This window comes from Chelonoidis abingdonii, chromosome 4 (assembly GCF_003597395.2).
Source record: "Chelonoidis abingdonii isolate Lonesome George chromosome 4, CheloAbing_2.0, whole genome shotgun sequence".
Taxonomy (NCBI): Eukaryota; Metazoa; Chordata; order Testudines; family Testudinidae; genus Chelonoidis; species Chelonoidis abingdonii.
The window spans coordinates 87,840,243-87,865,451 of record NC_133772.1 but is presented as its reverse complement, the minus strand read 5'-3'; the positions used below and the strand labels follow the sequence as shown (position 1 = coordinate 87,865,451).

The window sequence follows — 25,209 nt, the reverse complement described above, 5'->3', positions numbered from 1 at the left end:
AAAAGGTGACAGAATCAAGCCCTTTGTAAGTGATGCTGAGGCTGAATCAAGGGCTCCTATGAAGCCCTTGCTCTGTCGCTGCAGACTTTGGAAGATGCTAAGGGTGTAGGAAGAGCTGGTGCTGTCTTTGTGCAGTTCACAGAAGGGAAACTCACTGACAGAAACACAAAGAGGCCTCACCATCTCAGTACTCAAGTTCATGGGAGAGGAGGAACCCCCTCAGCTGTGACCTTCCTCGACTGGCTAGGGCAGGGGTGGGCAAACTATAGCCCGTGGGCCCTTTTAAGCCAGCCCCCGAGCTCCTGCTGAGGAGCAGGGTTTTGGGCTTGCCTCACTCCAGGATGCCAGGTCGGGGGCTGCACCATGGGGCTTAGGCCCCCCCCGGCACGCCAGTCGGGGCACCAGGTCGAGCGGCCCCACCACACGTCTCCTGGAAGCAGCTGCATGGTCCCCCTCCAGCACTCTAACAGGGTCGGGGGCTGCTCCATGCATAGGAGCTGGAGAAGGGACATGTCACTGCTTCAGGGAGCCACTTGAGGTAAGCGCCACTCACACCTTGCATCCATGAGCCTCTGCCCACACCCCAGTCCTGATCTCCCTCCTGCTCTCCAAACTCCTTGATCCCAGCCCAGAGCACCCTTCTGCACCCTAAACTCCTCATCCACAGCCCACACCCCCAACCAGAGCTCTCACCTCCTTCCACACTCCAACCCCAATTTTGTGAGCATTCATGGCCCGCCATACAATTTTTATTCCCCAATCTGGCTCTCGGGCCACAAAGTTTGCCCACTCCTGGGCTAGGGGAAGGTTTTCTAGTAGCCTTTAGCTAAATAGTTCCTGGTTATGGAATTTACGATGACTTGTGTCACCTTTCTTCTGGGCAGTTTGATGCTATTTGCACGTAAAACAATAAGTTTTTTTGTAGGTTTATTCCCCCTGCTGTTCTTTTTCTATTTATGGACTGTATAAGGCACCATTTCCCAACTCGAAGAGAACCTGATTAATGTGGGAAGTATGGCAATGGAGATGGAGGAGAGCAATTTAGGAATGGGTAAGACTATGTAACCTTGCATTTGGCCTTCCCCTTACTTTAAATATTAAGTATGGAATAAAGTACTAGGCACCTCTTTGAAAACCAGTCACCTTCCATCTTTGCTCTTGTAGCAAATGCTATTACCTGCTGCAGGAGCAGTTTCTCTGTGTAGGCTGCAGGCTTCCTGTTCCTGTGCCAGTCATGAACCCACATTGTCTGGCACTACAGAGCCACCAATAGGGCTGAGGAGGAAGGAGCTGTCATAGCTTTTCTACTTAGATCTGAACCTTAGAGTTCAGAAAATGAGATGCTAGCATGAAACCTCCAAGCTTAACTACCAGCTTAGATCTGATAGCACTGCCACCAGCCAGATTTCCAGTGTCTGGCGCACTTTGGTCTCCCCACACCTTCCCTGGGGGACCCCCAGACTCAGATGCCCTGAGTCTTACAACAAAGGGAAATAACCCACTTCCCTTCCCCCTCTTTACCTCCTCCCAGATCTTCCCGCCCTGGGTACTCTAGGAGATACCGTGTTTCAAGTCCTTGAAATGCAAACACAGAGAGATCAAGTTTCTTTCACCCTCAGTCAGAGTCCATGCAAATGCAAGCTTTGCAACTCTGACACAAAGAGATTTCCCCCTCCCAGTCTTTCCCTGAGAGAGACCGTAACCCTGGCACAGAGATTCCTATCCCCCTGAGCCTCAACTAGAAAAGAAAATCCAACAAGTTTTAAAAAGAAAGCTTTATATCAAAAGAAAGAAAAAAGACATAAAAATGATCTCTGTATCAAGGTGATAATAACAGGGTCAATTGCTTAAAAGAAAAATGAATAAACAGCCGTATCCAAAAAGAAATACAATTTAAACATTCCAGCAAACTACACGCATGTAAATACAGAAAAACAAAATAAGCCTGTCTTTCTACCTTTGTACTTACACTTGGAAACCGAAGATTAGAAAAGCCTGGAGATAGAGGGATCCTCTCTCAGAGCCGAGAGAACACAACAGAGTGACAGACAAAGAACCCACACCCCAAAAATTCCCTCTCTGAGCTTTGAAAAATCCGGTTTTCTGATTGGTCCTCTGGTCAGGTGTTTGGTTCCCTTTGTTAACCCTTTACAGGTAAAAGAAACATTAACCCTTAGCTATCTGTTTATGACAGGAGCTAACATGGAGGAGGAAAGGAGTGCGCAAACAAACCCAAATCTAATCACTCACGTACCCTCACATGTAGAGGACAGACTTGAGGATTACTTGCCCTCTTCTCTTAAATGGGAGCTTAGAGACCACCATCCACAGTCTAAGTTAAACCAACATGGAAGAAATTCTCATCCCTTTGCTGTTATTAACTCTGAGTCCTGCATGTGTCCTATGTATCTGTGCTAAGTCATCCTTTATTAACTGAGACCCATTTTGGACTATGCAAAAATAGGCTGCTGAAGAATCACATAGTGTAAGTTCGAGACCTGCACAAGAGCTCTGTGTAGCTTACAAGCTTGTCTCTTTCACCAGCCAAAGTTGGACCAATAAAAGATGTAGACCAACATGGCTACAACAATACTGTAAACACACAGAGTAAGTCATATGCAATTAAAATAAAGACATCTGGATTTCTGTTAACAGCTTGTAATGTAGGATACTTTCTTTAAACATTTTTCCCTTGTACTGTTTGAGAGAGAGAATCAGGATTCACATATGTAAATATGCTTCTTTATCAGGCTCCCATATATGACTGTGGCACCCTGTTGAGATTTCCTTCAGTCTTCCATTTCTTTGGTTTTTCCTTCTTTAGCCATTTGTGTCTGGTAGCATCTTTATAGGCTAACAGATTGCAGATATATTGCTGCATCCAAACTTCTTTTTAGAAAGGAAAGGATCAATACTGCAGTATGATCTCACATGGGCTTACCCCTCACTTCATCACCTGTTTATAGGGTGGTGACTTGGGTAGATTACTAAGCAGTTGCTGTGAAACAAGTAGTACAGGGGATTTTCTGTATTATGTTTTATCTCACGTTTGAAAAAATGACTCCCAGAGGAATGTTATTGCTGTAAGATGTGTCAGCTCACACAGTGCCAGATAAACAGCTCACTCTATGGAAACAGCCTTAAGGCAAACACAATTCATAAATACAAGCCTTGTACTTTGGACAAACAAATCCAGCTCTGGGACCAGGAAAAAGGTGAGGTGCTGAGGGATGGGGGAAGGCGGAGGCAGGGGGGAGCCTCTGACATTCTTGTGGGGACCCCTGCAGGGCCTGGGGCAAATTGCCCCACTTGCCCCCCCCCCCCACCTCAGGGTGGCCCTGATTTGACTGGGCCATACTGACAATATGAAATTCCTAGCAGTTATTTCTAAAGTGTAGTTTAGGATCTGTACACCTTCCCACTGAGGCCACGATGTTACAACCACAGATAAAATATGGGACATTCCTGGCCCATAAGACTTTTCTTTCCCCTTATAAGGTCCTATCTCCTCACTGCAAACCTATGATGCAAGTTGGGATCTAGTAGCTCTGAGGAGGATGATCTGCAGCAACTTTTGGGTGTTGCTTACAATTATACCACCTAGCCTGGAGAACCTTGGCAGGGATAGTATGTATGTGTTTTTTTTCCTCCGACGTCTGCTCCTTTCCCCTGAATGGATCCCTAAAATGCAGTGGGATCCTGGGGAATGGCACTGTGGGAGCAGCTGAACTTCTTCCATGGAGGGGAACAGGGGAGGGTAAAGGAGTAGGTGCACATATAGAAGTTCCCCTCCATGTTTGAATCTAGGGTGATGCTGGTGCCATAATGACTTGTTCCTCACATCTATTCTAAGGAAGGACAGCCTTGTGGTCAGAGATAAGACGGTTACTCACCTTAGTAACTGTTGTTCTTCGAGATGTGTTGCTCATATCCATTCCAGTAGGTGTGCGCGTGCCGCGTGCACGTTCGTCGGAGACTTTTACCCTAGCAACACTCGGTGGGCCGGCAGGGCGCCCCCAGGGCGCCCCCTGGAGTGGCGCCGCTATGGTGCCTGATATATACCCCTGCCGGCCCGACCGCTCCTCAGTTCCTTCTTGCCAGCTACTCCGACAGTGGGGGAAGGAGGGCGGGTGTGGATTGGATATGAGCAACACATCTCGAAGAACAACAGTTACTAAGGTGAAGTAACCGTCTTTTCTTCTTTCGAGTGCTTGCTCATATCCATTCCAGTAGGTGATTCCCAAGCCTTACCTAGGCGGTGGGGTCGGAGTGAGACGTTGCGGGAAAGTAAGACCGCTGAGCTGAAGGCGGCATCGTCTCTAGATTGCTTCAACCAGCGCGGTTAGTGCGATGTGAAGGTATGCACGGGAAAGACGACCAGGTAGCAGCCGGCATATGTCTTGGATGGGGACCTGGGCCAGGAAAGCGCGCAGACGAGGCTTGAGCCGAGTAGAAATGGGCGGTGATTTTTTTAATTTCGGCCAATTGGGACGTGAGCTAAGTCATAGCACGTCCGGATACAGGACGTCACCCTTGATGAAATCCGCTGGGAAGTTACAGGGAGACCTTTCATACGCTCCGCCACTGATATGAATAACGGGTGAGCGTCTGAAGGCCTTAGCCCTGCTGATGTAGAATGCAAGAGCCCGGCGGACATCCAGGGTGTGTAGTTGCTGGTACCGAACGGGATGCGTGCGGCCCCTCTCGGGAAGAAGACCGGTAGAAAAATGTCTTGGTTAATATGAAAGGCAGAGACCACCTTCGGAAGGGAAGGCTGGGTGTGGTCGTAACTGCACTTTATCTTTGTGAAAGATGGTGTAAGGTGGGTCTACTACCAGATCAGCGCGCACGGAGAGCTCAGATACCCGTTTCTGGCCGAGGTGATAGCTACCAGGAAGGCCGTCTTCCAAGACAAGTAGAGTAAGGAGCAGGTGGCTAACGGCCCCAAAGGTGGGGTCATGAGTCTAAGACAGCACCAGGTTGAGATCCCATGTAGGGGAAGGAGGCTTAACCGGAGGGTAGAGTCTTTCCAATCCCTTAAGGAATCTGGAAACTATTGGGTGAGAAAGGTGGAAGTGCCGGATTCTCCTAGGATGGAAGGTGGAAATTGCGGCCAGATGAACCCTAATTGACTGAGAGAGGGCTAGGCCTTGGCCCTTGAGATACAACAAAATAGTCCAGGATAACAGGGACTGGAACGATGTTAGGGACCAGGGAACGCTGCGTACACCAGTAAGAGAACCGCTTCCACTTAGCGAGATAAGTTGTCCGCCGTAGACAGGGTTTCCTACTACTCAAAAGGACCTGCTGAACCTGGCTGGAGACCACTGGCGCTCAGACTCGTTTAACCAGACAGAAGGCACGCCGTCAGGTGCAGGGACGGAAGGTCCGGGTGCTGAAGCCTGCCGAAAGTCCTGCGTTATAAGGTCCAGGTAGAGGGGCCAGTGGTATCGGAGTCGCTAGGACAGGTCGAGCAGCATGGAGTACCAATGCTGTCTCGGCCATGCGGCACGAGCGATTCAGGATTCAGGTTGGCTTTGTCCTGCCGTAGCCTTGAGCAGGACCTGTGGATTAAGGGAAAGGGTGGAAGGCATAAAGGAGACACCTTTTCCAAGGAATGAGGAAAGCGTCCGACAGAGAGAGCCCGGAGAGCGCCCCTGCAGGAGCAGAACACTTGACACTTCCTGTTCTTCTTGGAGGGGCGAATAGATCTATCTGGGAAAGCGCCCACTTCCTGGAAAACAGAAAGTAGGATGTCCGAGACGGATGGACCATTCGTGTGTGCCAGGAACGACCGGCTCAGGCGGTCCGCTAGAGTGTTCTGGACCCCCCGGAGAGAAGGAGGCTATCAAGTCTATTGACTGGGCTATACAAAAGTTCCCACAGTTGCATTGCCTCTTTGCAAAGAGGAGAAGACCGTGTCCCTCCTTGTTTGTTTATGTAATACATGGCCGTTGTTGTTGTCCGTAAAAAATGGCAACACAACAGGCCCTATAGCTGTTGGCGAAAGGCCTGGCACGCCAAAACTGACCGCACCTGAGTTCGCGGACATTGATGTGGAAGTGGTGGAGTTCCGGCAAGGACCAAAGGGCCTTGGGTACGCAGCGGATGGCCAGGTTGTGCGCCCCACCCCAGAGAGGAAGCGTCCATTGTTAGGGACAGCGAGGGTTGAGGTGGATGGAACGGTCGACCGGCACACACCAGGGCGGGTCTAGCCACCAGCTGAGGGATCCCAGGACGTGCAATGGTATTGTGATTATCATGTCCAGGGCATCCCTTCGTGGGCCGATTAGACCGAGGGGCGAGCCAGAGTTGCAGAAGGCGCATGCGTAGTCTCGCGTGCTTTGTCACGAAGTGTGCACGCAGCCATGTGACCGAGGAGAGCCGAGTGCGGTGCGGACAGAAGTTGTGGGGAAGGCCTAAGAGCCTCTGAACGAGGGTAACTATAGACCGGAAACCTCTGATGAGGCAAACTGGCTGTTGCTCGAGATGGAGTCCAGCAGTGCCCTATGAATTCTATGGTCTGCGTAGGACGCAGAATGGATTTGTCTAGATTGATGATTAACCTAGACGAGAAAACAGATCTTGATGAAGTCTACATTGCGGTCACTTTGGGTCTCGGAGACCCTCGAATCAACAACCTCAGTCGTCGAGGTACGGGAAGAACATCGAATATGACGACGACGGAGGTATGCAGCTACTACCGCCATACGACTGACTACTTCGTAAAAACTTGGGGGGGCCAAGGAGAGGCCGAAGGGAAGAAGGCCGCAAATTGGTAGTGATGACGGTTCAGCACGAAGCGAAAGAAACCTCCTGTGCGGTGAGGTAAATTGCTATATGATAAATAGCGCGTCCCCATGTCGAGAGCAGCGTACCAATCTCCAGGATCGAGGGAAGGAATGAATGTCTTCCGCAGGGACACCATGCGGGAACTTTGAGTTTCTCCTTCTGATGTACTTGTTCAGAAGCCCCGGCGCAGGTCCCAGTTATGGGCCGGAGGGCCGCCTTTTCGCCTGGGAGGAATTAGGAAGTTTAAACTAAGGAAATAGAAGAACCCTTCCGCTCTCAAGTTAAGTGCTCTGGAAACCATCGGAAGTATCTGGAATAGAACCCTCCGCCTCTTAAGTGCTCTGGAACCTCCTCTATGGCTCCCAACGCTAGGAGCTTGGAGACTTCCTGTATGAGGAGTTGCTAATGAGAGGGGTCCCTGAAGAGGGACGAGGAGGGAGGGTGGGAAGGTGGGGTCGAAATAAACTGAAGACAGTAGCCACATTCCACCGTGCTGAGGACCCAGCGGTCTGATGTCAGCTGGGACCAAGCAGGGAAGAAAGCAGCGAGGCGATTGGCGAAGTGAGCGGGATCGCTGGAGGAAATTGGTACGGTGCTCTCGAGCGCACCTTCAAAAGTTAGGCTTCGGTCCCGCCGGTGGTTTCGTGGGACCGGAGTTGTTACCCCCTTGGGGACCAGGCTGGCGCCTACGAGAGGTCCGGGCTCTCCTTCTGGAGAAGTCCTGTCGTGGTCGAGGTGGGGGGTAGGACCACTGGGGCTGGGAACGGAAGGACCTTCTCTGAGATTGCGGTGTGTGCATTCCCAGCGAACGCATTATCACACGATTGTCTTTGAGACTCTGGAGTCGAGGGTCTGTTTTCTGTGAGAAGAGCCCCTCACAGTCAAAGGGCAGGTCCTGTATCGTGTACTGCAGCTCAGGTGGCAGACCGGATGCTTGCAGCCACGAAATACGCCTCATAGCTACTCCCGAGGCAAGAGTTCTCGCTGCCGAGCCTGCGGCGTCCAACGAGGCCTGAAGGGAGGTCCTCGCAACCTTTTCCCCCTCCTCCAGGAGAGCTGAGAACTCTTGGCGGGAGTCCTGGGAGACTAGCTCTACAAACTTCCCCACTGCCTCCCAGGTATTGAAACTATAACGGCTCAGGAGGGCCTGTTGATTCGCAACCCGGAGCTGGAAGCCTCCTGCTGAATAGATTTTCCTGCCCAATAGGTCCATCCGCCTGGCCTCTCGGGATTTGGGCGCAGGAGCTTGCTGGCCATGCCGCTCTCACTCGTTTACGGATTGGACCACCAACGAGCAAGGCGGAGGGTGGACATAAAGGTATTCATATCCCTTTGACGGCACCATATATTTTCGTTCCACCCCTTTCGCCGTAGGCGGAATTGAGGCCGGGGTCTGCCAGATGGTGTCGGCTCGTGCCTGAATGGAACGAATAAAGGGGAGTGCCACCCTGGTTGGTGCCTCTGCCAAAAGGATACTGACCACTGGGTCATCTACCTCAGGAACTTCCTCTGCCAGTAAATTTATGTTCAAGGCCACCCGGCGTAGGACATCCTGGTGAGACCGGAGGTCAATAGGCGGCGGCCCTGACGTTGCCATTCCCGCCACAGCCTCGTCCGGTGAAGAAGAGGACGAGACTCCAGGGACCAAAGGGTCATGCAGAGACGCTTCGGTCTGAGGAGCATCCAGGGGCTGCTCCTGATGGTCCGCATCCTGGGCAGGCAGCTGCTCCAAAGGCGGTGGAGGGGGTCTGCTCGCCGTGGACTCCGGTGCTCGGTGGTCGGAGGCGGAGTGTGGCGGCGGATGATGGCTACCTTGGCTCTGGTGGTAAGCCCACGGAGTCCAAAAGGGCCACTGATGAGGACCGTGATTGTCCGACTCCCCATACGATGCAGTGTCAGCATGGGAAGAGATGGACGTTTGGCGGGACGGCCATGGTGGGGCGGAGAGTGTGTGAGATACGTCCCTGTGACCAACAGAATCGTCCCCGCGTGCCGGGGAGCGGTGCCGGGAATCCTGCCGGTGCCGTGAAGGTGACCAGGACCTACGACCAGGCCGGTGCCGGGAGGTTGACCAGTGCCGAGAGCTTCCATGCCGAGATCGGCTGCGCGACATTCGGTGTCGAGATCGGTGCCGAGATCTGGAGCGGTGCCGGTAATGCCTGGATGGTGACCGGGACCTCGAGTGGTACCGCGAGTACGACCGGTACCGTGATGGGGAACAGTACCAGGACTGCGAGCGGTCGCAGGATCGGGAGCGATGACGAGACCGGGAACATCTGCAGGACCTGGAACGGCGGGGTCCCACGGTGCCGGGAGATCTTATTAGAGCCGGCTTGCCAGTAGATTTTGGGACCCGCACCGGCGGTGCCGGGGGTCGAGGCAGCTCGGGCTCCGTCATCGCGATTAGGTCCCTTGCCGCGGAGAATGTCTCCGGGGTTGAAGGCACGATGAGCTCAACCGCGGCACGCGCCGGGGAGCTAATAGGCACCGGACTCGATGGCTCTTCCGGGGCCGGAATCAACGGTGCAACAGACATCAAGGCCGCGGCAGATGTAGTCGGTGCTGGGCGGTCTGATTTAGGTAAGCGCTCGGACTGCGGTGCCGGAATAGCGGCCGCAGGAGGCTTACGCTTCTTGCTTCGTGGAGACAGCGAGCGGTGCCGACCAGAAGCTGGTGCCGGAGACCTGTGGGACGGCGTCTTTTCTGAGGTGTGGTGCGGTGCCGAGGAGGCGCTTGTGCCCGGTGCCGCGGACGGTGCCGAGGACGGTGGAATGAGAGCTGCCTCCATCAGCAACTGCTTCAGGCGAACGTCCTGCTCTTTCTTGGTACGGGGCTTGAATGCCTTACAGATTTTGCACTTGTCTGTTAAGTGGGACTTGCCCAAACACTTCAGACAGGAATCGTGCGGGTCGCCTGTGGGCATAGGCCGACGGCAGGCCGCGCACGGTTTAAAGCCCGGTGATCCAGGCATGAGCCCGGTACCGAGGTAGGGAACGGGGTAAACCCCCGATCCCTTCTAAGTAACTACAAAAACTAAACTAAGTAAAACTAAGTACTAACTACTAACTAAATCACTATATACAGAATTTACAAAAAAGAGTCAAGAGAATCGCTAGGGATGTGGAGAAACAGTTAGACTGCGCTCCACAGTTCCAACGACCGACACAGGCGGTAAGAAGGAACTGAGGAGCGGTCGGGCCGGCAGGGGTATATATCAGGCGCCGTAGCGGCGCCACTCCAGGGGGCGCCCTGCCGGCCCACTGAGTGTTGCTAGGGTAAAAGTCTCTGACGAACGTGCACGCGGCGCGCGCACACCTACTGGAATGGATATGAGCAAGTACTCGAAGAAGAACTACATTTCATTCCTAGCTCTACCACAAACTTCCTGCATGATCTTGGATAAGTCTGAATCTCTGAATGTCTACTGCTCATCTGTATCTCAGTTATTCAGCACAGGATTGTTATAAGGGAAACGTGTTAGTGTTTGAAAGGTGGTTAGATATGATATAGAGATGAACACCATAGAAAACCCAATCACTCATTGTCAGCTACTGCTACCTAATCCACAAGCTATCTTTAGTGTGACTGGTACAGCAAAAAAACAGATTATACATTTAAGGATTAATAGCAGTGCTATAGATCCGGTTGGGCTCCCCCTGCCAGCCGTGCATCAGACTGCTGTGAGAGGAAATCTAAGTACCTTAAACACACCTGGCCCCAGAATCCCACCAAAGGTGTAAGCTTTGTGGGTGACAGCTCTCTCAAGAAGCATTTGGTAGGTGTAGCATATAACATACAGGTACCTTACTTAGAGTTCTAATCTAATATTGCTCTTTAATCGCATGAGAGTTACACAGATCTATATGAAAAATATAAATCCTACATGCATTTCCCCTTACTCTAGCTCACCCTGTCCATGGGAGACCATCTGTGTTCAAGCAGGTAGAGTCCTCTCTCCTTGCCTTTTCTGGCTCCTGCAGAAGTTTCCCTCAACTTACACTGATGGAAGAAGGCTTAAGAGAGAGATCAAACTGAACAGTTTCTGCTTTTTATAATCTTCCAGCACCTCTATCAGATGACCTCCCGATCAGCCTCCTCAGGTGAACAGAGACCCCTACCTGGTGAGTTCATGGCCCGGCAACTTCTCCCTTGATTAACTATTTCTCCTAGGTCTAAGCAGTCCTATGACAGCCGGCAGCATTGCTGAATGGCAAAGTTTGCTGATCTGCATATTGAAAGACAAGATACAGAACTCTGATACAAAGACTTATTTTTTTCCTCTTTTAATCCTGAAAAGCAAATAGAAGTTGAAGATTAAGCATAAGGTTAAATCTAAAGCTGCATTTATCCCTGATGAAACTCACAATGGTGTACAAACTGAAGGCCGGCACTTTGTGTGAATAACGTAGGATTCATGTAATAATGCTCTGTTGTCTTGACTTGTAGGCATGATGTAAAACGCCACTGTGTAAGGAAATGGACTAAATGGACCAGTAGAAGAGTGTTACAGGCTATGAAATGGAAGTATTTCAAGTATTATACAGCCTGGCTTCAGATACAAGTTTCAGTTTCTCAGTGGAAGAGTTTTTCGAATGTACTCATGTCCAAAAATCTCTGCTATCCAAGTTTAGGGGTTTTTCAGTTGTTGGTGCCTGCTGTAACAAAAGGGAAGATTAATTTAAATAAAATAATGCTCATTCAGTCATCAAAATAAAGAGTCAAGTTTATTTTTCCAGTTGGGCCACCCTCACATGAAGAGGCAAAGATTTTCATTCAGAAATTAACACTATCTGTTTTCCAGTGTTGCCTCCGGTCATCATGGACTGGAAAGCCCCTACAAGAGAATAAGAACAATACACATTATTAGGATAATACCAATTAAACATTTATGCATGTAGTACGTTTTTAAAAAAAAGCAAAAATATTACATAACATCCTGAGAGCCTGCTTTACTGGATTATAACAATGTAAAGAGAAATCAAATTTTGGACTTAAAACGTACAGATTCCTCCACAACACAAGAAGTTGAGACACCATAATGTTAGAATGCAAAAAGTTGCCAAAGGCAATTTAAATAAAACTTTAATAAATTAGTTTTAACATTTAAAATGCCTGATCAGACCTTTATTTACAACAATAGCGGTTAATTTTTAATTATTGTATGCCCTGTTATGATATGCCATGCAGACACAAGAGGTGGGCATAAACCTGGCAAGCCTACAGCAAAGGCTTTTATTTAAAGCTTTGGCCATTAGGTGAAGAGGCAGCTTATAAAATATTTATTGCTTCAGAAATAAACATGAAAACTTTACATAAAAAGTAAAGCACGGGTTAACCCAATATGAAATATGGCTGTCCAGTTAGCCAAGTCCCTTTAAAACAAATCCATGAAGGGCAGTAAGCTAATGGTTCGAAATTAAAGCCAACTTGTATGATTTAGCTAATGTTTTGTTCCCAAGGGTTTTCCTCTGACGGTGCAGGACTGACTTAAGTTTGCTGCTACCTGCTGTAAGAATGCTTGTTTTCAAACCACAAGTTTTGAATGAGCTGGCTCTTTAGCTTTATAGCTTGGGTGTACAAAGCCCCTCTTTTGTATTGTTTTTACTGTTTCTTTTGTTTTTTAGCCACTGTCTGCAGGCTATTTTACCTCTCTTGAAGTGACATTTTGACCTTGTTTAGGCAAATAATATTAAAACTATATTCTAGGAGAGGGACAAACATCTGAACTGGGGGAAGAGGAAAGGAAAGAGAAAGTGAAAGTTGTGTTGTAACTATATTTCAACAAAGATTATGCTAGAAAATGATGGAGCTTCTTACCCCCAATGTTTTCCAGGCCTTTTACCACAGTCTCTTTGACCTGTCAATAAGAATAGGTCTTGTTAGTTTTCCCTCCAAAATCAGTGTCTATCTGAAAGTGGCCATAAAATTGCCATACCATGACCAAAGATTTTAAAGGCATCCTTTTACTCCCCAGAGGAAGGTGCTTCCTTTTGGACCTTGCCCTTTGGTCAAAATGAAAGTAGCTACTTTGTTCAAGTAGATTGTTTTAAACCTGTAGGCTAATAAACCCTTCAAATGAAAGATAAAACATTACTGCAGCTCTGGGTGTACATGAATGTGAAGTTCAGGGAGGATGTGCAGATCAGCTGGGGGACCACATAACATCAGTAGGCTTCAGGAGAAAAGAGCTGGACACAGGGCACTTACCCACCATAAAGTAATGAAGAGTGACTTTTCAAGTTTGGATTAGGAATCTCATGTCAAAAAAACTAGGATTTGGCTTTCTCTGAAAATGGTTGAATCTAGGCATCAGTTATGTGTGCTTCTAAAGGACCCAGTTAGATTGCTATAAAACTACATTCTAAGTAGCTAAACTGCCCTTTCTAAAACAGCGCTGCTATAAAAAAAGCCTTCAAGTGTGTTATCATTTCACTCTCCAAAGTGAGACACCACAGTCAAAGTGATTTTGATATGGGCAAAGAAAATAGACTTCCTGAAAGAAGGCTCATGCTGATGAATAAAATATACAGGTTCGGTTCCTACCTTCAGTTTCCCCTCTTTGATCCACTGACAGAGCTGTAGAATACTAGCTTCGTGTTTGTCCATATAGTTTAATACCAGAAACCTCTCCCTGTGAAAGAAAAGAATGGATGATGATTTAAGAACTAGAGTGGCTGGTCAATATATTTCAAAAGCCTCTGAAATTTTTTCAGTTTTGTGGGCAAATATAACAGAAGATTAATAGCATCAGCTATAGTTAGATGTAGTACAGACAGCTGCTGAGCAGGCTTGCTCATACAATTCTGTATAATGGAAGCTTTAGATGAAATAATGTTGTCTCAGACAAGTAATCCTGCCTGTATTTCAAACAGTATTGAAAGGAGGACTAGCAGTCAAGGAGTGCTACTAGAGCGGGAGTGGGCAAACTATGGTCCAGGGGATGTTTTCATCCAGCCCTGAGCTCCTACTCACCTAAAGCAGCTCCTGGAAGCAGCAGCATGTCCCCAACCCTCAATTTCATGAGCATTCATGGCTCACCATACAATTTCCATACTCAGACATTTGCCCACCTCTGTACTAGAGAGATCAGCTTAATATGTGACTGTAAAATGCAGGTAATTTTCTACTCATTCTTTTTTTTGTCATCCCAAGTGGAAACCAGCAAACAAAAAAGCTCTCTCCCAGGACTGCTGCCGCAACTACACAGCCACATTAAAGTGCTGACTTCAGTGCGGTATACAACTGTAATTAATGCTTAAGGTGAGAGCAGTGGATCTCAAACCAGCATATATACTGTTTATTTCTGAAGCTCATTCAGGTGTAGAATGCTCCAAGGAATGTGGAGATTTAGTGGGTAAGATGGGAGGTGATCCATTAAAGGATTGGAAGTGGTCAACAAAAGACTGAAAAAGTTAGATCTGATGCATTAGTTATCTGTTCTGGATGGTCCTAACAAAGACCATCCTATAGGATCAGATAGGCATATCTATTAATTTCCTGTGATTATCGGGTGGGGATAGAGGGGACCTTGAGCACTAGTGGAGTTTAGTCTTTGCAGCCTTATTTTAGTGTAAGCCTAACCAAGAGCCCATGTTAATTTACATTCTTGAATCTTTTTCCTATATATATCGTGTCATATTTGAAATCCTCTTCCCTAATAAAGGAAATTAGTACTAAAAAGAGTAACTTAAAAAGTGGAAGATGCTGTGATCACAATACCTTCCAAGCAGGATTCCACTTAATTTTCTCTCCTCACACACAACTACATTCAGAAACAAGACACTTGCTACAGAACATCTGGTAACAGAACCTTCTTCATATTAAAAAGACTGAGACAGCCAAAGAATAAAGCAAGTGACCACAGGTGAGGCATATATCAGCCAATTAAAATTATTTTAATTCTGCAATGTTAGTACCACTTGAAGTCACAATTCTCAGTGTCCCTTCTGCCCATTGAGTGGCCTCCTCACCAAATGCTTATAATACAAACAGCTGTAAAACACAAAATCACCAGGTCCTTCCCTCTTTTTCAGTAATCCACAGCATTACCATAAAAATGCTTACAATGGATCCAGAGCTCCTCTCCTCAGATCAAATATACTGATAATGTAAACTCAACACCTGTAAATTTGTGTTCAGTGCACCATGAAGCTGGTGGGGAAAGAGAAATATACCTTGTGATATTCCTTGCTTTCCGTATTTCTTCTACTGCAGGAGGCAGTGGGGGAGGATAAGGTACATCTTTATTATACTGCGAAATCTGTCCACATAGGATGATATGGCTGTTCTGATTCATCTGTTTGATACAACATAAAATTAGAAATACTACTTTCATTGTCCTCAAAAAGACACAAGCTTATTAGAAGTTCATTAGACTATATATGGTAATCATGCAACAAGTCATTTTCCTCAGAAGAAGACATTGGGAGAAGAATTGTATACATGTGGTCATTCAGCTTGTAATGGTGTAGCAGGTGGTTTAAAAACAGTGCAGTAGTGGGAGGATAAGACCCCACTGTACACTGTACAATTCAACAAGGTGTTAACTAGGTAACAAATATGAAGGATTGTTAATTTACGGAGTGAGGATATTTACTGTGGAATGAGGAACAGTGCAAACCAGGGTTGGAAGGGACCTCAGGAGTTCATCTAGTCTAACCCTGCTGCTCAAAGCAGGGCCAATCCCCAAACAGATTTTTGCCCCAGATTCCTAAATGGCTCCCTCAAGGATTGAGCTCATAACCCTGGGTTTAGCAGGCCAATGCTCAAACCACTGAGCTATCCCTCCCCCACATACTTAGCTGTGTAATGAAAAATAAAAAACATTCCATATATCTGTTCTGCAGTCTTACACAATTAAGAAGCGTGAGTTTTCTACTCTATTCTTTTAATTTGTGAAACAGGAGTCAAGAAGACGGTGTCAATGTAGTCTCTCACTCATGAAAATATGAGTCCCCTCAACCACTTATGCATGTGAAGTGCAGAATATTACTCTCCCTTGCCACATTCCAAGTTTTAAAATAAAATAAAAATAAATAAATAAAAACACCTTTCCTTCTCTCTAGCCCAGCAGTAGAATAGCCTCAACAAAAAATGGGAGATCTTTGACTCCTGTTGTTGGCCCACCAAATCCCAGAGGGTACCTGCGCTCAAGGGCTGACAGGAGTCAGAGATTCCTGGAAATGCATAATATGCAGTGAGAGAACAGTAAGTATAAGAAGTGATTTAACAACTGTAATTAACTCTCCCCAACTATTTCCTTGATTGACTCCAGCTGCATTCAGATTACCCAAATACTCTGAAAGGTTCTTCTAGTAAAGCTTGAGTAAGAATCAATAATCCATTTTCCCCCTTCTCAGGGACTCCAAATGATGTTTTCAGGAGGTGGACAAACAATAACCCATTTCTCAAACTGAGTAAACCTCATTCAGCTGATGAACTGGATTATCATGATAAGAGTTTTCCTGAGAGAAGAGTTTCACTGACTGTCTCACTAAGGTCTTGATAAGTGTCCCTATTTTCTCTCCTTCCCACCTCCAACTCTGGTGATACTACCAGAGAGGACTGGTTAGGACCCTCACTAGAGCCCAGTAATGTTACTCCTTAACAAACCAGAGATGATCAAAGTTGAAAAACAACAGTAATCACCCTCTCAGACAGGCATTGTTGCTAAAGTACTCCCCTGTCCCTGCTAGTTAGAGGATTAAGACACCAGAAGTAGAAATCAAACTCAGGACTCCTGCATCACAATACAAAATTGCTACTGCTAGGCCATCAGGCCAGATCAGCATGATAGGCTTATGTCTCTGATGTTTGGACAGTTTGACTCAATCACATTCAGTATGTCAGGTACATGTGGGAAGGGAAGGTTTTCCTATCTTTCATCAGGCTGATTTATATTACACTCATTCTAAAAGATGCATGAAGAATTTGGGAGTGGGAGGAGGTATAAACAGGACAGCTGGTATAGGTACCTGATTTATAACTGCATCACTGATGTCTCCACCAACATTATCAAAATAAACATCCACGCCAGCTGGGCAGAGTTCATGCAGCTGCTCTGCCACATTCCCCTTCTTGTAATTGATAGCCGCATCAAACCCCATTTCTGAGACCAAAATGGAGCACTTCTCATCTGTACCACAGATTCCTACCACTCTAGAGCAGCCCTCTAGGCGGCCAATCTGCAGAAACACCATAAACAAAACAGTGAGACCATCAATCTGTCCGCATTTCAGTACCCTGTAATCACTTGAATTTTAACCACCAGAATTACAGACACCAGTACTTTAGGGGCTGAATACAATTTAAGACTGACAAATGTCAAGCACCATTTCCCTTCCAGAGATTGGGTCTCCAGTAAAAAGACTGGAAAATCAAAATGCAAATATACTCTAATTTGATGTATTTGTTCAAATGCTGTGGTGTAACAGTTCGTGTTTGAATTTGACTTGTTTTAAGTTTACTTGTTGAATGCTGTGTATACACATTTTATTCTGGAAAGCTTGGGAGGATAAATAATATTACTACCTTTTTAGAGAACTGTATACCAATAAAATATAAAGAATGGATAGGAAATGATAGGTCCATCAATGGCTAAACAGGATAGTCAGGGACACACCTCCATGCTCTCGGGGTCCTTAAGCCTGTGATTGCCAGATACTGGGACTGGACAACAGGGGATGATAATTGCCCTGTCCTGTTCATTCTCTCTGAAGCATTAGGCTTCAGCTACTGTCAAAAGACAGGATACCTGAGTAGTTGCACCATTGGTCTGATCTTGATTGGACATTCTTACATAATGTTATCCAAAGCAACATATGAAAGTATTTACTATGCTTTTCACTAGCCATATCATCCTAATGCACAGGTGAACACATCAATACTCTAGTACAGTGGTTCCCAAACTTGTTCCGCTGCTTGTGCAGGGAAAGCCCTTGGTGGGCCGGGCCAGTTTGTTTACCTGCCGCGTCCACAGGTTCGGCCGATCATGGCTCCCAGTGGCCACGGTTCGCTGCTCCAGGCCAATGGGAGCTGCTGGAAGTGGCACCCAGTACATCCCTCAGCCCGCAACACTTCCAGCAGCTCCCATTGGCCTGGGGCAGTGAACCACGGCCACTGGGAGCCGCGACTGACCAAGCCTGCGCACGTGGCAGGTAAACAAACTGGCCCAGCCTGCCAGGGGCTTTCCCTGCACAAGCAGCGGAACAAGTTTGGGAACCACTGGTCTAGTAGCCTTTCAGACAACTTTTGGTAAGAGCGTACTTTATCATAACGTTCCAAAGTCCGTAAGATTGACAACTAAAACACTATAAAAATCTGGTAAAATATTTTTTCTCTATGAAAATTAGTGTATTAAGTAAACAGGTAGGCAATTAGAAATTGGGGGCAGACTACTATGCAATAAATCAGTTTGTTTACTTTCAAGCCAGTGACAAAGTAATCATCATACTCAACTTCTCCTCCCCTCCCAGTTTCAAGAATCTGAAGTTCAAAACCTAAATACACTCAGCATGAGTCACTGTTGACTGTGAGCCAAATTCACAGATGAAATAAGCAGGTGGGTGTAACTCCAGTGAAATCAGTGGAGTTACAAGAAGCCACATCTCACAAGACAGAACTTAGAAGTAACAGCTCATTCCCTTGCAAATCTTAAACCTGTTTACCTGACCAGCCACAGAACCACAGGCACCAGCAGCCCCACTGACAACCATTGTCTGATTGGCACCCAGAGTCACATGTCCCTTCTCTTTTATTCCTAGAAAGGAGGTCAGCCCAGTAATGCCAGCTGCACCAAGAAAGTAGGAGAGGTGTCCATCGACAAGTTGTGGATCTAGCTACACAAGAAAAAAAAAATTAAAGTGAGATTTTGGATTATTATTATTATTATTATTTGCTGACTGCAGATTTTAGGATGACGACATTTTAAATAAACACAAGTACAAAATAACCCAGGCTGTTTAGTTCAGACAAAGTATAAACCAGTATTCAGAAGCCTGCTGTACACCAGCTGTCAGATCTACTATAATACTTCAATAACAAGTTTACAAAAAAGTGAAACATAAAAGCATTTTGGAAAAAAAAAACTATTTTAACAAAAAGTCACTCACAAGAGACTTGAGGATTTTTAGCAATTAGAAGGTAAGATGTAAAATTACGCCATTGTCAATACCGGTTTGGAGACAGAAAATAGTTAACGATGTTGAACTACACCCTCAATGGCCTCACGAATGCTACAGCAGGGTGGACATATCTTGGAGTTGAGTCAATGACACCAACAGTCCTAAAACAAATGTTTCCAGAAAGCCAATCTACCTCAAGTTGCAGAATTTTTCTGTCTATAGTGAAAATGCAATATATATTAAATACTCTTTGTGCAAAGGGGCTAAGTTATAGCCATTACAGAACTGTGACTTTGAACAGCCTTACCTTTGTGGGAGTGCTTGAGATTTTACAAGGTTTCACTAATGTATGCTTTTTGCATTTAATACAAAATGTGTCAAGAGCATAGTAGTAAGATATGTTGGTGATCAGGTGTCAAAAGTTCTATCTGGAGTTTGCATGATTAATGGACAAACCTTAATAGCAGCCTCAGAGAAAATGCTGATGAATTTAACAATTTCATCAACATTGGACTGTTTAGTGGCAGGAAAAGGCATTCCTAATTGCTTCTTACAAATAAAAGAGAAATTAATGTAGACTTTGCCAAACTTAATTTGATCTGCTTTGTAATAATTGATTGCTTTATTAGCGCTGCTTTGTCCTTGACATATCTCTAAAATAACAATCATCACATGCAAACAAAAGATTTTTTAAAAATGGAGAAAAATAGTATACACACTAACTTAATTTTCTGCAGTTCAGTATGTTACCTTTTGGAGGAGTCTTCCATCTAGAATGACCTTTGTCTGCCAGGGCCAGTTGAAAGAAGTTACAATATCTCCTTTAGCAAAGTTAGCATGTTTGCTTTCCTCCACAATCCCAATGCCCCCACCATCAGCCACCTCAGACAACTGCCAGGGTAGGAGGTAATCAGAACCTGTGTCTTCATTCATGCGGCAGCGCTAAAAGACAAGGCTCTAATGAGGAGATTCTTGCATGATGATGTACATAAGCTTCTTTTATATGTTCAGTAACTTTGGGGTGGGATGCATTTAATAACAAAGCACAAACGGCTTCTCCAAAATTTTCAGTAAGAACTCCACTTTCAGATTCTTAATTATTTATTTCTCCTTTCGTCATTCACTTAGATACAAAGGGAGGAAATTTTATTTTCCTCAATAGTGTCACCACAAACACACACCCTAAATGCACCACACCACACACAAACTTCTAGCCAATAGGGACTTGATGAGATTCTCTTCAAACCCAATTAACACTACTTAATTGGATGAAGAGAACTTTATAGAGAAACATGGGGTACTCCTTCACTACAAGGAGCCAAGAATACTTCTCTTGCATAATCATAGCTCCTGTCATCCCAGGGAATAAAAGCCAAGGATCAATAATCAAAGCTGGGTCTCCTATATAGGATTGCCAATTTTGGTTGGACATATTCCTAGAGGTTTCATTACATGACAATCTTTAATTAAAGATTAATCTTTAATTCTTGGAGACTCCAGAAGACTCCTGGAGGATTGGTAACCCTACTCTCATGTAACCATGCAAATCATTATTAGTATGCCACCAACCCAGACTCCAAATGGTTGGTTTAAGATACTATGGGTTTAATATGAAATGTCATGGTAATGTTTTCAATAGGATTTCCTACTTCTTCGTTCAGTGAAAACATCTGGGCCACTTGAGTTCAGCTGCCCTATCTGACCCTAAATTTATTTATATTTTTCAATAGAAATTGAGCACTGAAAATGGATGTTGAATCATAAATTGCTGCTGGAAAGGCAGCTGGGCTCTTGGGAGAAAAGAATGCCCCTACCTTTCATGCCTCCTTCCCATCTCTCCTTCCTCCACATCATTCCTGATCTGCCTCTTCTGGGAGCTAGCTGGGTGGGTGATGGTGCTGCTGCTACCTCCTTTAATGGCACAGAGGTGGGATTGACCTTCAGGTTGCTGTCACTGGCTTCTTGCTGTCCCACATCTTAGGCCTAGAGTGCAGGCTGGAGTGAATCCCGATGCCCAGCTAGTTGTGCTAGATTCTGTGCTGGGCTGGCAGTACTAACCCTGCTGGATTTTCTATTAGAATTTCTGCCAAATTAACAAGGGACTATTCTGTCTAGAGCTGTTGCTGCTACTCAGTTTCAGAGCAAAACTGTGGTGCTTCTGAAGCCCATGGTTGTGGGCCCTCTATGATTAGGGCAATCTAGAAATGTCAGGGTTGTCTCATCCTTCCTTTACATTCTTAAAAAAAAAAAAAAAAAAAAAAAAAAGAGTATGTCTAGTCCTTTTCTTCATGAAGCTTGAAAATTTTATTTTACAGGCCCATGCAAAAATTGCTAAGGGTGGCTCTGTCTAGTTCCACCCCCAAATCCACAGCACTCCCAACTATATATTGTTCACATGGAAGGGCTTTTGCACGTATTGGTGGAGGGTGAGGGAGCATGAGACAGCCTCACTGGCCCCTCCACAGGCTGTTTGTTTCTTCTTTCCTCCTTCCTAAACCATCCAGAGCAGACAAGCACCTGGCACGATATATGTAAGTAAAAACTGGATAACTACATGGAATTTAACTGTACTAATTCTGTGCTTGGAAATAACCCCAGATCTTCAAAGGTATTTAGGCATTGTATTCCCATGGAGTTCAGCACCTAAATACCTCTGAGGGTCTGGGCCTACCTGACTGCTTTTTAAGAATATCAGGAATTTTGATTTTTGCTATATTATATATATATATATGACCCCATTCTTATATATAAAAACCTATATAAGCCACAGGCACATTAATGCCAAATTCCCCCCTTATATAATTCCACAGAAGTGAATGGAGTTATATCAGGGATGAGTTTGGCTCATGGTTTGTATAGTTCACACTAAACATCATGGTTGGCACTGAGGTAAAATCATTTTTAGAAAATCTCCTGACATGACCTCAATTCTTTCACTCACCATGTAAGGGTCCACAGAAAGGTAGAGGGTTCGAGCTCGTACCTGTCCATCTGTGATTTTATCTGGTAGGGGGACCGCTTCCATTCGGAAGTTTTCTGCCACTGGCACACCATTTTTACCTAGAATTATTTTAAAGTGAAGCAAAAAAAACTCCAAATGAATCAGTGATAAAACCTTTGATCTAACTTTATTTTTAAAAAATTGAGGCCTTTTATTTAAATGTTCTGCCTCCCTTTTAGTAAATAAATTAAGTGGACTAAAATTCACAAAATTCCAGTTTGACATAGCATTCTTGGATAGCATGTCTTGATTATTTATTTCTCTGAAACAAAAGAAATAAAAGGGCTTTTCTGTATCCCTATAAATGTTTCCAAGGGTCTTTTCAGCAAGGGAGAAACTGACTTACAGCTTCATCTTGCAGGATAGTGAGAACCCTAACCGTTATCCATGCATGTGCTTAACTTCAGATTTGGAAGGCAGGATACTGGGATAGATGGACCATTGCTCTGACACAATACAGCACTTCTTATGTTCGAGTATCCATATATTAGTGTTTGCAGGATCACGGCCATAGTTCTTTTGGACTGAACTATGATGCTCACATGTAGCTTTGCATTTTCTCATATTAACATTCAAAAAGGTTAACAAGAATATTTTTTAAAATGTAGCATATGACTTTGCACAGAAGGTACATTTAACCCAGGTCTGCACAAGTCGTAAAGCGGTGAGGGCCACATTACTCCAAAGAAAACAGCTGAGGGCCGAAACCCCACGCCCCGTGGAAACACCCCCCTCCCGACCAGCACCTCCTGGCCCCACAGAAACACCCCGCCCCAGCACCCCCCAGCCCTGCAGAAACAAACTCTCCTTCCCCAGCACCGCCCCACCAAAACAGCTGTGGGCCAAAAAGGAAGGTTGGGGGTGGGGAGGTGATACTTGATTTTAAATCAACCAGGGGCGCCCAGCTGAAGAGTTGGCTGGGAGCCCCCAGGGGCAAATTAAAGGGCCCGGGGCTCCAGTGGCTGGGGGAACCCGGAGCTTTGCGGGGCTGGAGCAGAGATTTAAAGGGCCCAGAGCTCCTGCTGCTGAAGGGAGCCCGAGCCCTTTAAATCCCAGCCCCAGCCCGACACTGGAGCCACGGCCGGGATTCAAAGGGCTCTAGGCTGCCCGCAGCGGCGGGGAGCCCTGAACCCTCTAAATCTCAGCTGTGGCCGGGATTCAAAGGGCTCTGGGCTGCCCACAGAGCGCCGTGTGCGCAGGATTTAGAATCCTCCCAAGGGTCGCACAGTGAGGCTCCGCGGGCCGCATGCGGGCCGCAGGTCGTATGTTGTGCAGGCCTGATTTAACCAATTGGAGGCTAAAAAATTAAGCTCCTTAATAATGAATTATTATTAGTCATTTTATTCTTAGATCAATTTTCCAAATTAGTCTAAGTTTCTATAGGAAGCAAAACAAAAAGAATGTCTAAGTTTTTTTTTTGTTGCAAAGATAGCCTTGATAACCTAAATCAGTTTGCCTTGCAGAATGGTCTTCAGCCACACACAAACCACAGAAAAGGTAAATTCACCCTTTTCCCCAACCCCATTCACTCAAGTGGGATGTGAATGTCAGTGCCTGCATAGGACAATTTCAGTGCTCTTAAGTAAGGACAGCTGGATTTGAGATGCTTTAAAAATGCTGGTCCCAGTTCTGATCTCACACTTATGGCAATGGAATTTTTCCTGACTTGCACTGGTGTAAGTGAGAAAAGAATCAGATCCGTTGTGCCTAATTTTGCTCTAAGTTACACACATGCAATACTACTGAATTGCACCTGTATAACAACAGAATTATGCTGTTTTTATACTTTTCATTCTGAAATTAGGAAGTGTCAAGGGTAATTGAGAAAAATTAAAAAACAAACAAAAACCAATACCCAAACACACTCACTAATTGTATTCATTTAACATAATTATAATTTCATGTGTCTTTTAATAAAGTAAGTGTATATATATATATAATATGGGACAGAATTTATTCAGGCTAATATTTTTTACACATAATGTATAAGTTCACTTCACTGTATCACAGTCTGGACAACCAGGTTAGCAAACCATCACCACTCCTAAGTTCTGAACAGCCCCAGAGCTATAAAGTTTTATCAGGGCAGGTTAGAAAAATGAGATAGAGATCAAATCCAAACTTGGCTCATAAAAATTGAGTGTTCTTATTTTCCAAAGATGATGACTTACTTGTGTAGCGACAAGGTTCTGATTAGCCCCGCACTCTAAAACACAGAGGCGGCACTGGGCCAGTTTCTCTGGTCTGATACAACCTCTCTGTGCCACTTCCAGAAAGCTGGTGGATCTGGCCAGATGGACTGTATACCACTTCCCTTTCCGGCCTCCCTTGACGCAGAAGTCTTGCCAGGGGAAAAGATGGTATGGCCAGAGTGCCAATATGTTTTAGATATTCCTCCCTGCCACAACAGCCCTTTGGGACCATAAGCAACTGTGCTTAAATTAGAAAAGTCCAGATGCTGTGGTAATTCCCAGGATTGGAGAGCTTCTCTCCAGGGTCTGTGCTAAGTGCACCTCAGCCAGATCTAAGAATTGGGGCCATTTTTAGCATTAACTGCACAAATTTAGGTCACGGATTGATCCTTCACTCGCTTTAGCGAAACACCTATCTACAGTAGATACCACTGTCGTTTTTACCTGCAAAAACTATTTCCAAACTGAGAAATATCCAAAAACATCAAAATGTTAACTAGTTCTGCAGTAGCAAACTAATAAACACTATTCCAAAAGTTGTTCTGACATCTACAGTGATGCAAATGCATAAGCAAAGAAGTAAACATCAGCGTTGAGAGTTCAATCCTTAAGGGGCCATTTAGGGAACTGGGGTAAAAATCTGTCTGGGGATTTGTCCTGCTTTGAGCAGGGGTTTGGACTAGATGACCTTCTGAGGTCCCTTCCAACCTTAATCTTCTATGATTTAAACAACAACAAAAGCCATGTAAATTTCAAGGTCCTTAGAAACATGGTAGGAAGCAGAGATTCAAAGTTTGCCAAAAGAAAAGGACAAAAGTCAGCAGAGAAGCATATTATTGTCAATCATCTCAGAGTGAATTACAAACAGCAGAGTAAAATGAGAACAAATTTTAAAGCTAAAAAGCTGTAAATGATAGTGTGCCTTTGGCTATTGCCATTGAGTCACTAGTATTATACCTAATTCTATGATCTTGCCTAAAAGTTTGAAGACGGCATATAGAGGCTCAATAACTACACATCTATCATAAACCTCTTTTTCTATTGCACATTACTTTCTGTAAATATCTCATGTTACTTTCCTCCATTTCCCTCCCCATTTAGG

At 45.4% G+C, this 25,209-nt stretch overlaps 1 protein-coding gene and 1 long non-coding RNA gene across 9 annotated transcripts in view; one reads left to right on the top strand and one right to left on the bottom strand.

Moving 5' to 3' along the window:
* The first annotated feature begins 2,486 nt into the window (after window positions 1-2,486).
* The window catches only part of LOC116824716 (uncharacterized), a 25,511-nt gene continuing 2,788 nt past the window's right edge, over window positions 2,487-25,209 (top strand). The window contains exons 1-8 of one of the 4 annotated variants that reach the window (XR_012655791.1): window positions 2,487-3,215; window positions 10,697-10,734; window positions 10,776-10,913; window positions 11,239-11,325; window positions 13,945-14,052; window positions 14,565-14,656; window positions 18,555-18,653; window positions 21,230-21,587. This is a non-coding gene — a long non-coding RNA (uncharacterized LOC116824716). Of the gene's footprint in view, window positions 3,216-10,670; window positions 10,914-11,238; window positions 11,326-13,944; window positions 14,053-14,564; window positions 14,657-18,554; window positions 18,654-21,229; window positions 21,588-25,209 lie in introns of those variants that run through there. The other 3 variants (XR_012655789.1, XR_012655790.1, XR_012655788.1) reach the window with 3 other exon arrangements.
* The window catches only part of PTGR2 (prostaglandin reductase 2), a 27,934-nt gene continuing 14,214 nt past the window's right edge, over window positions 11,490-25,209 (bottom strand). For all 5 annotated transcript variants that reach the window (XM_032780218.2, XM_032780221.2, XM_075065435.1 and 2 more), the window contains 8 exons: window positions 21,856-21,974; window positions 19,665-19,856; window positions 18,459-18,629; window positions 16,767-16,976; window positions 14,967-15,088; window positions 13,336-13,423; window positions 12,610-12,649; window positions 11,490-11,626 (listed from right to left, as the gene is read on the bottom strand). In XM_032780218.2, coding sequence (XP_032636109.1) covers window positions 11,562-11,626; window positions 12,610-12,649; window positions 13,336-13,423; window positions 14,967-15,088; window positions 16,767-16,976; window positions 18,459-18,629; window positions 19,665-19,856; window positions 21,856-21,974 — 1,007 coding nt within the window. In that variant the 3' untranslated portion in view covers window positions 11,490-11,561. The remainder of the gene's footprint in view (window positions 11,627-12,609; window positions 12,650-13,335; window positions 13,424-14,966; window positions 15,089-16,766; window positions 16,977-18,458; window positions 18,630-19,664; window positions 19,857-21,855; window positions 21,975-25,209) is intronic.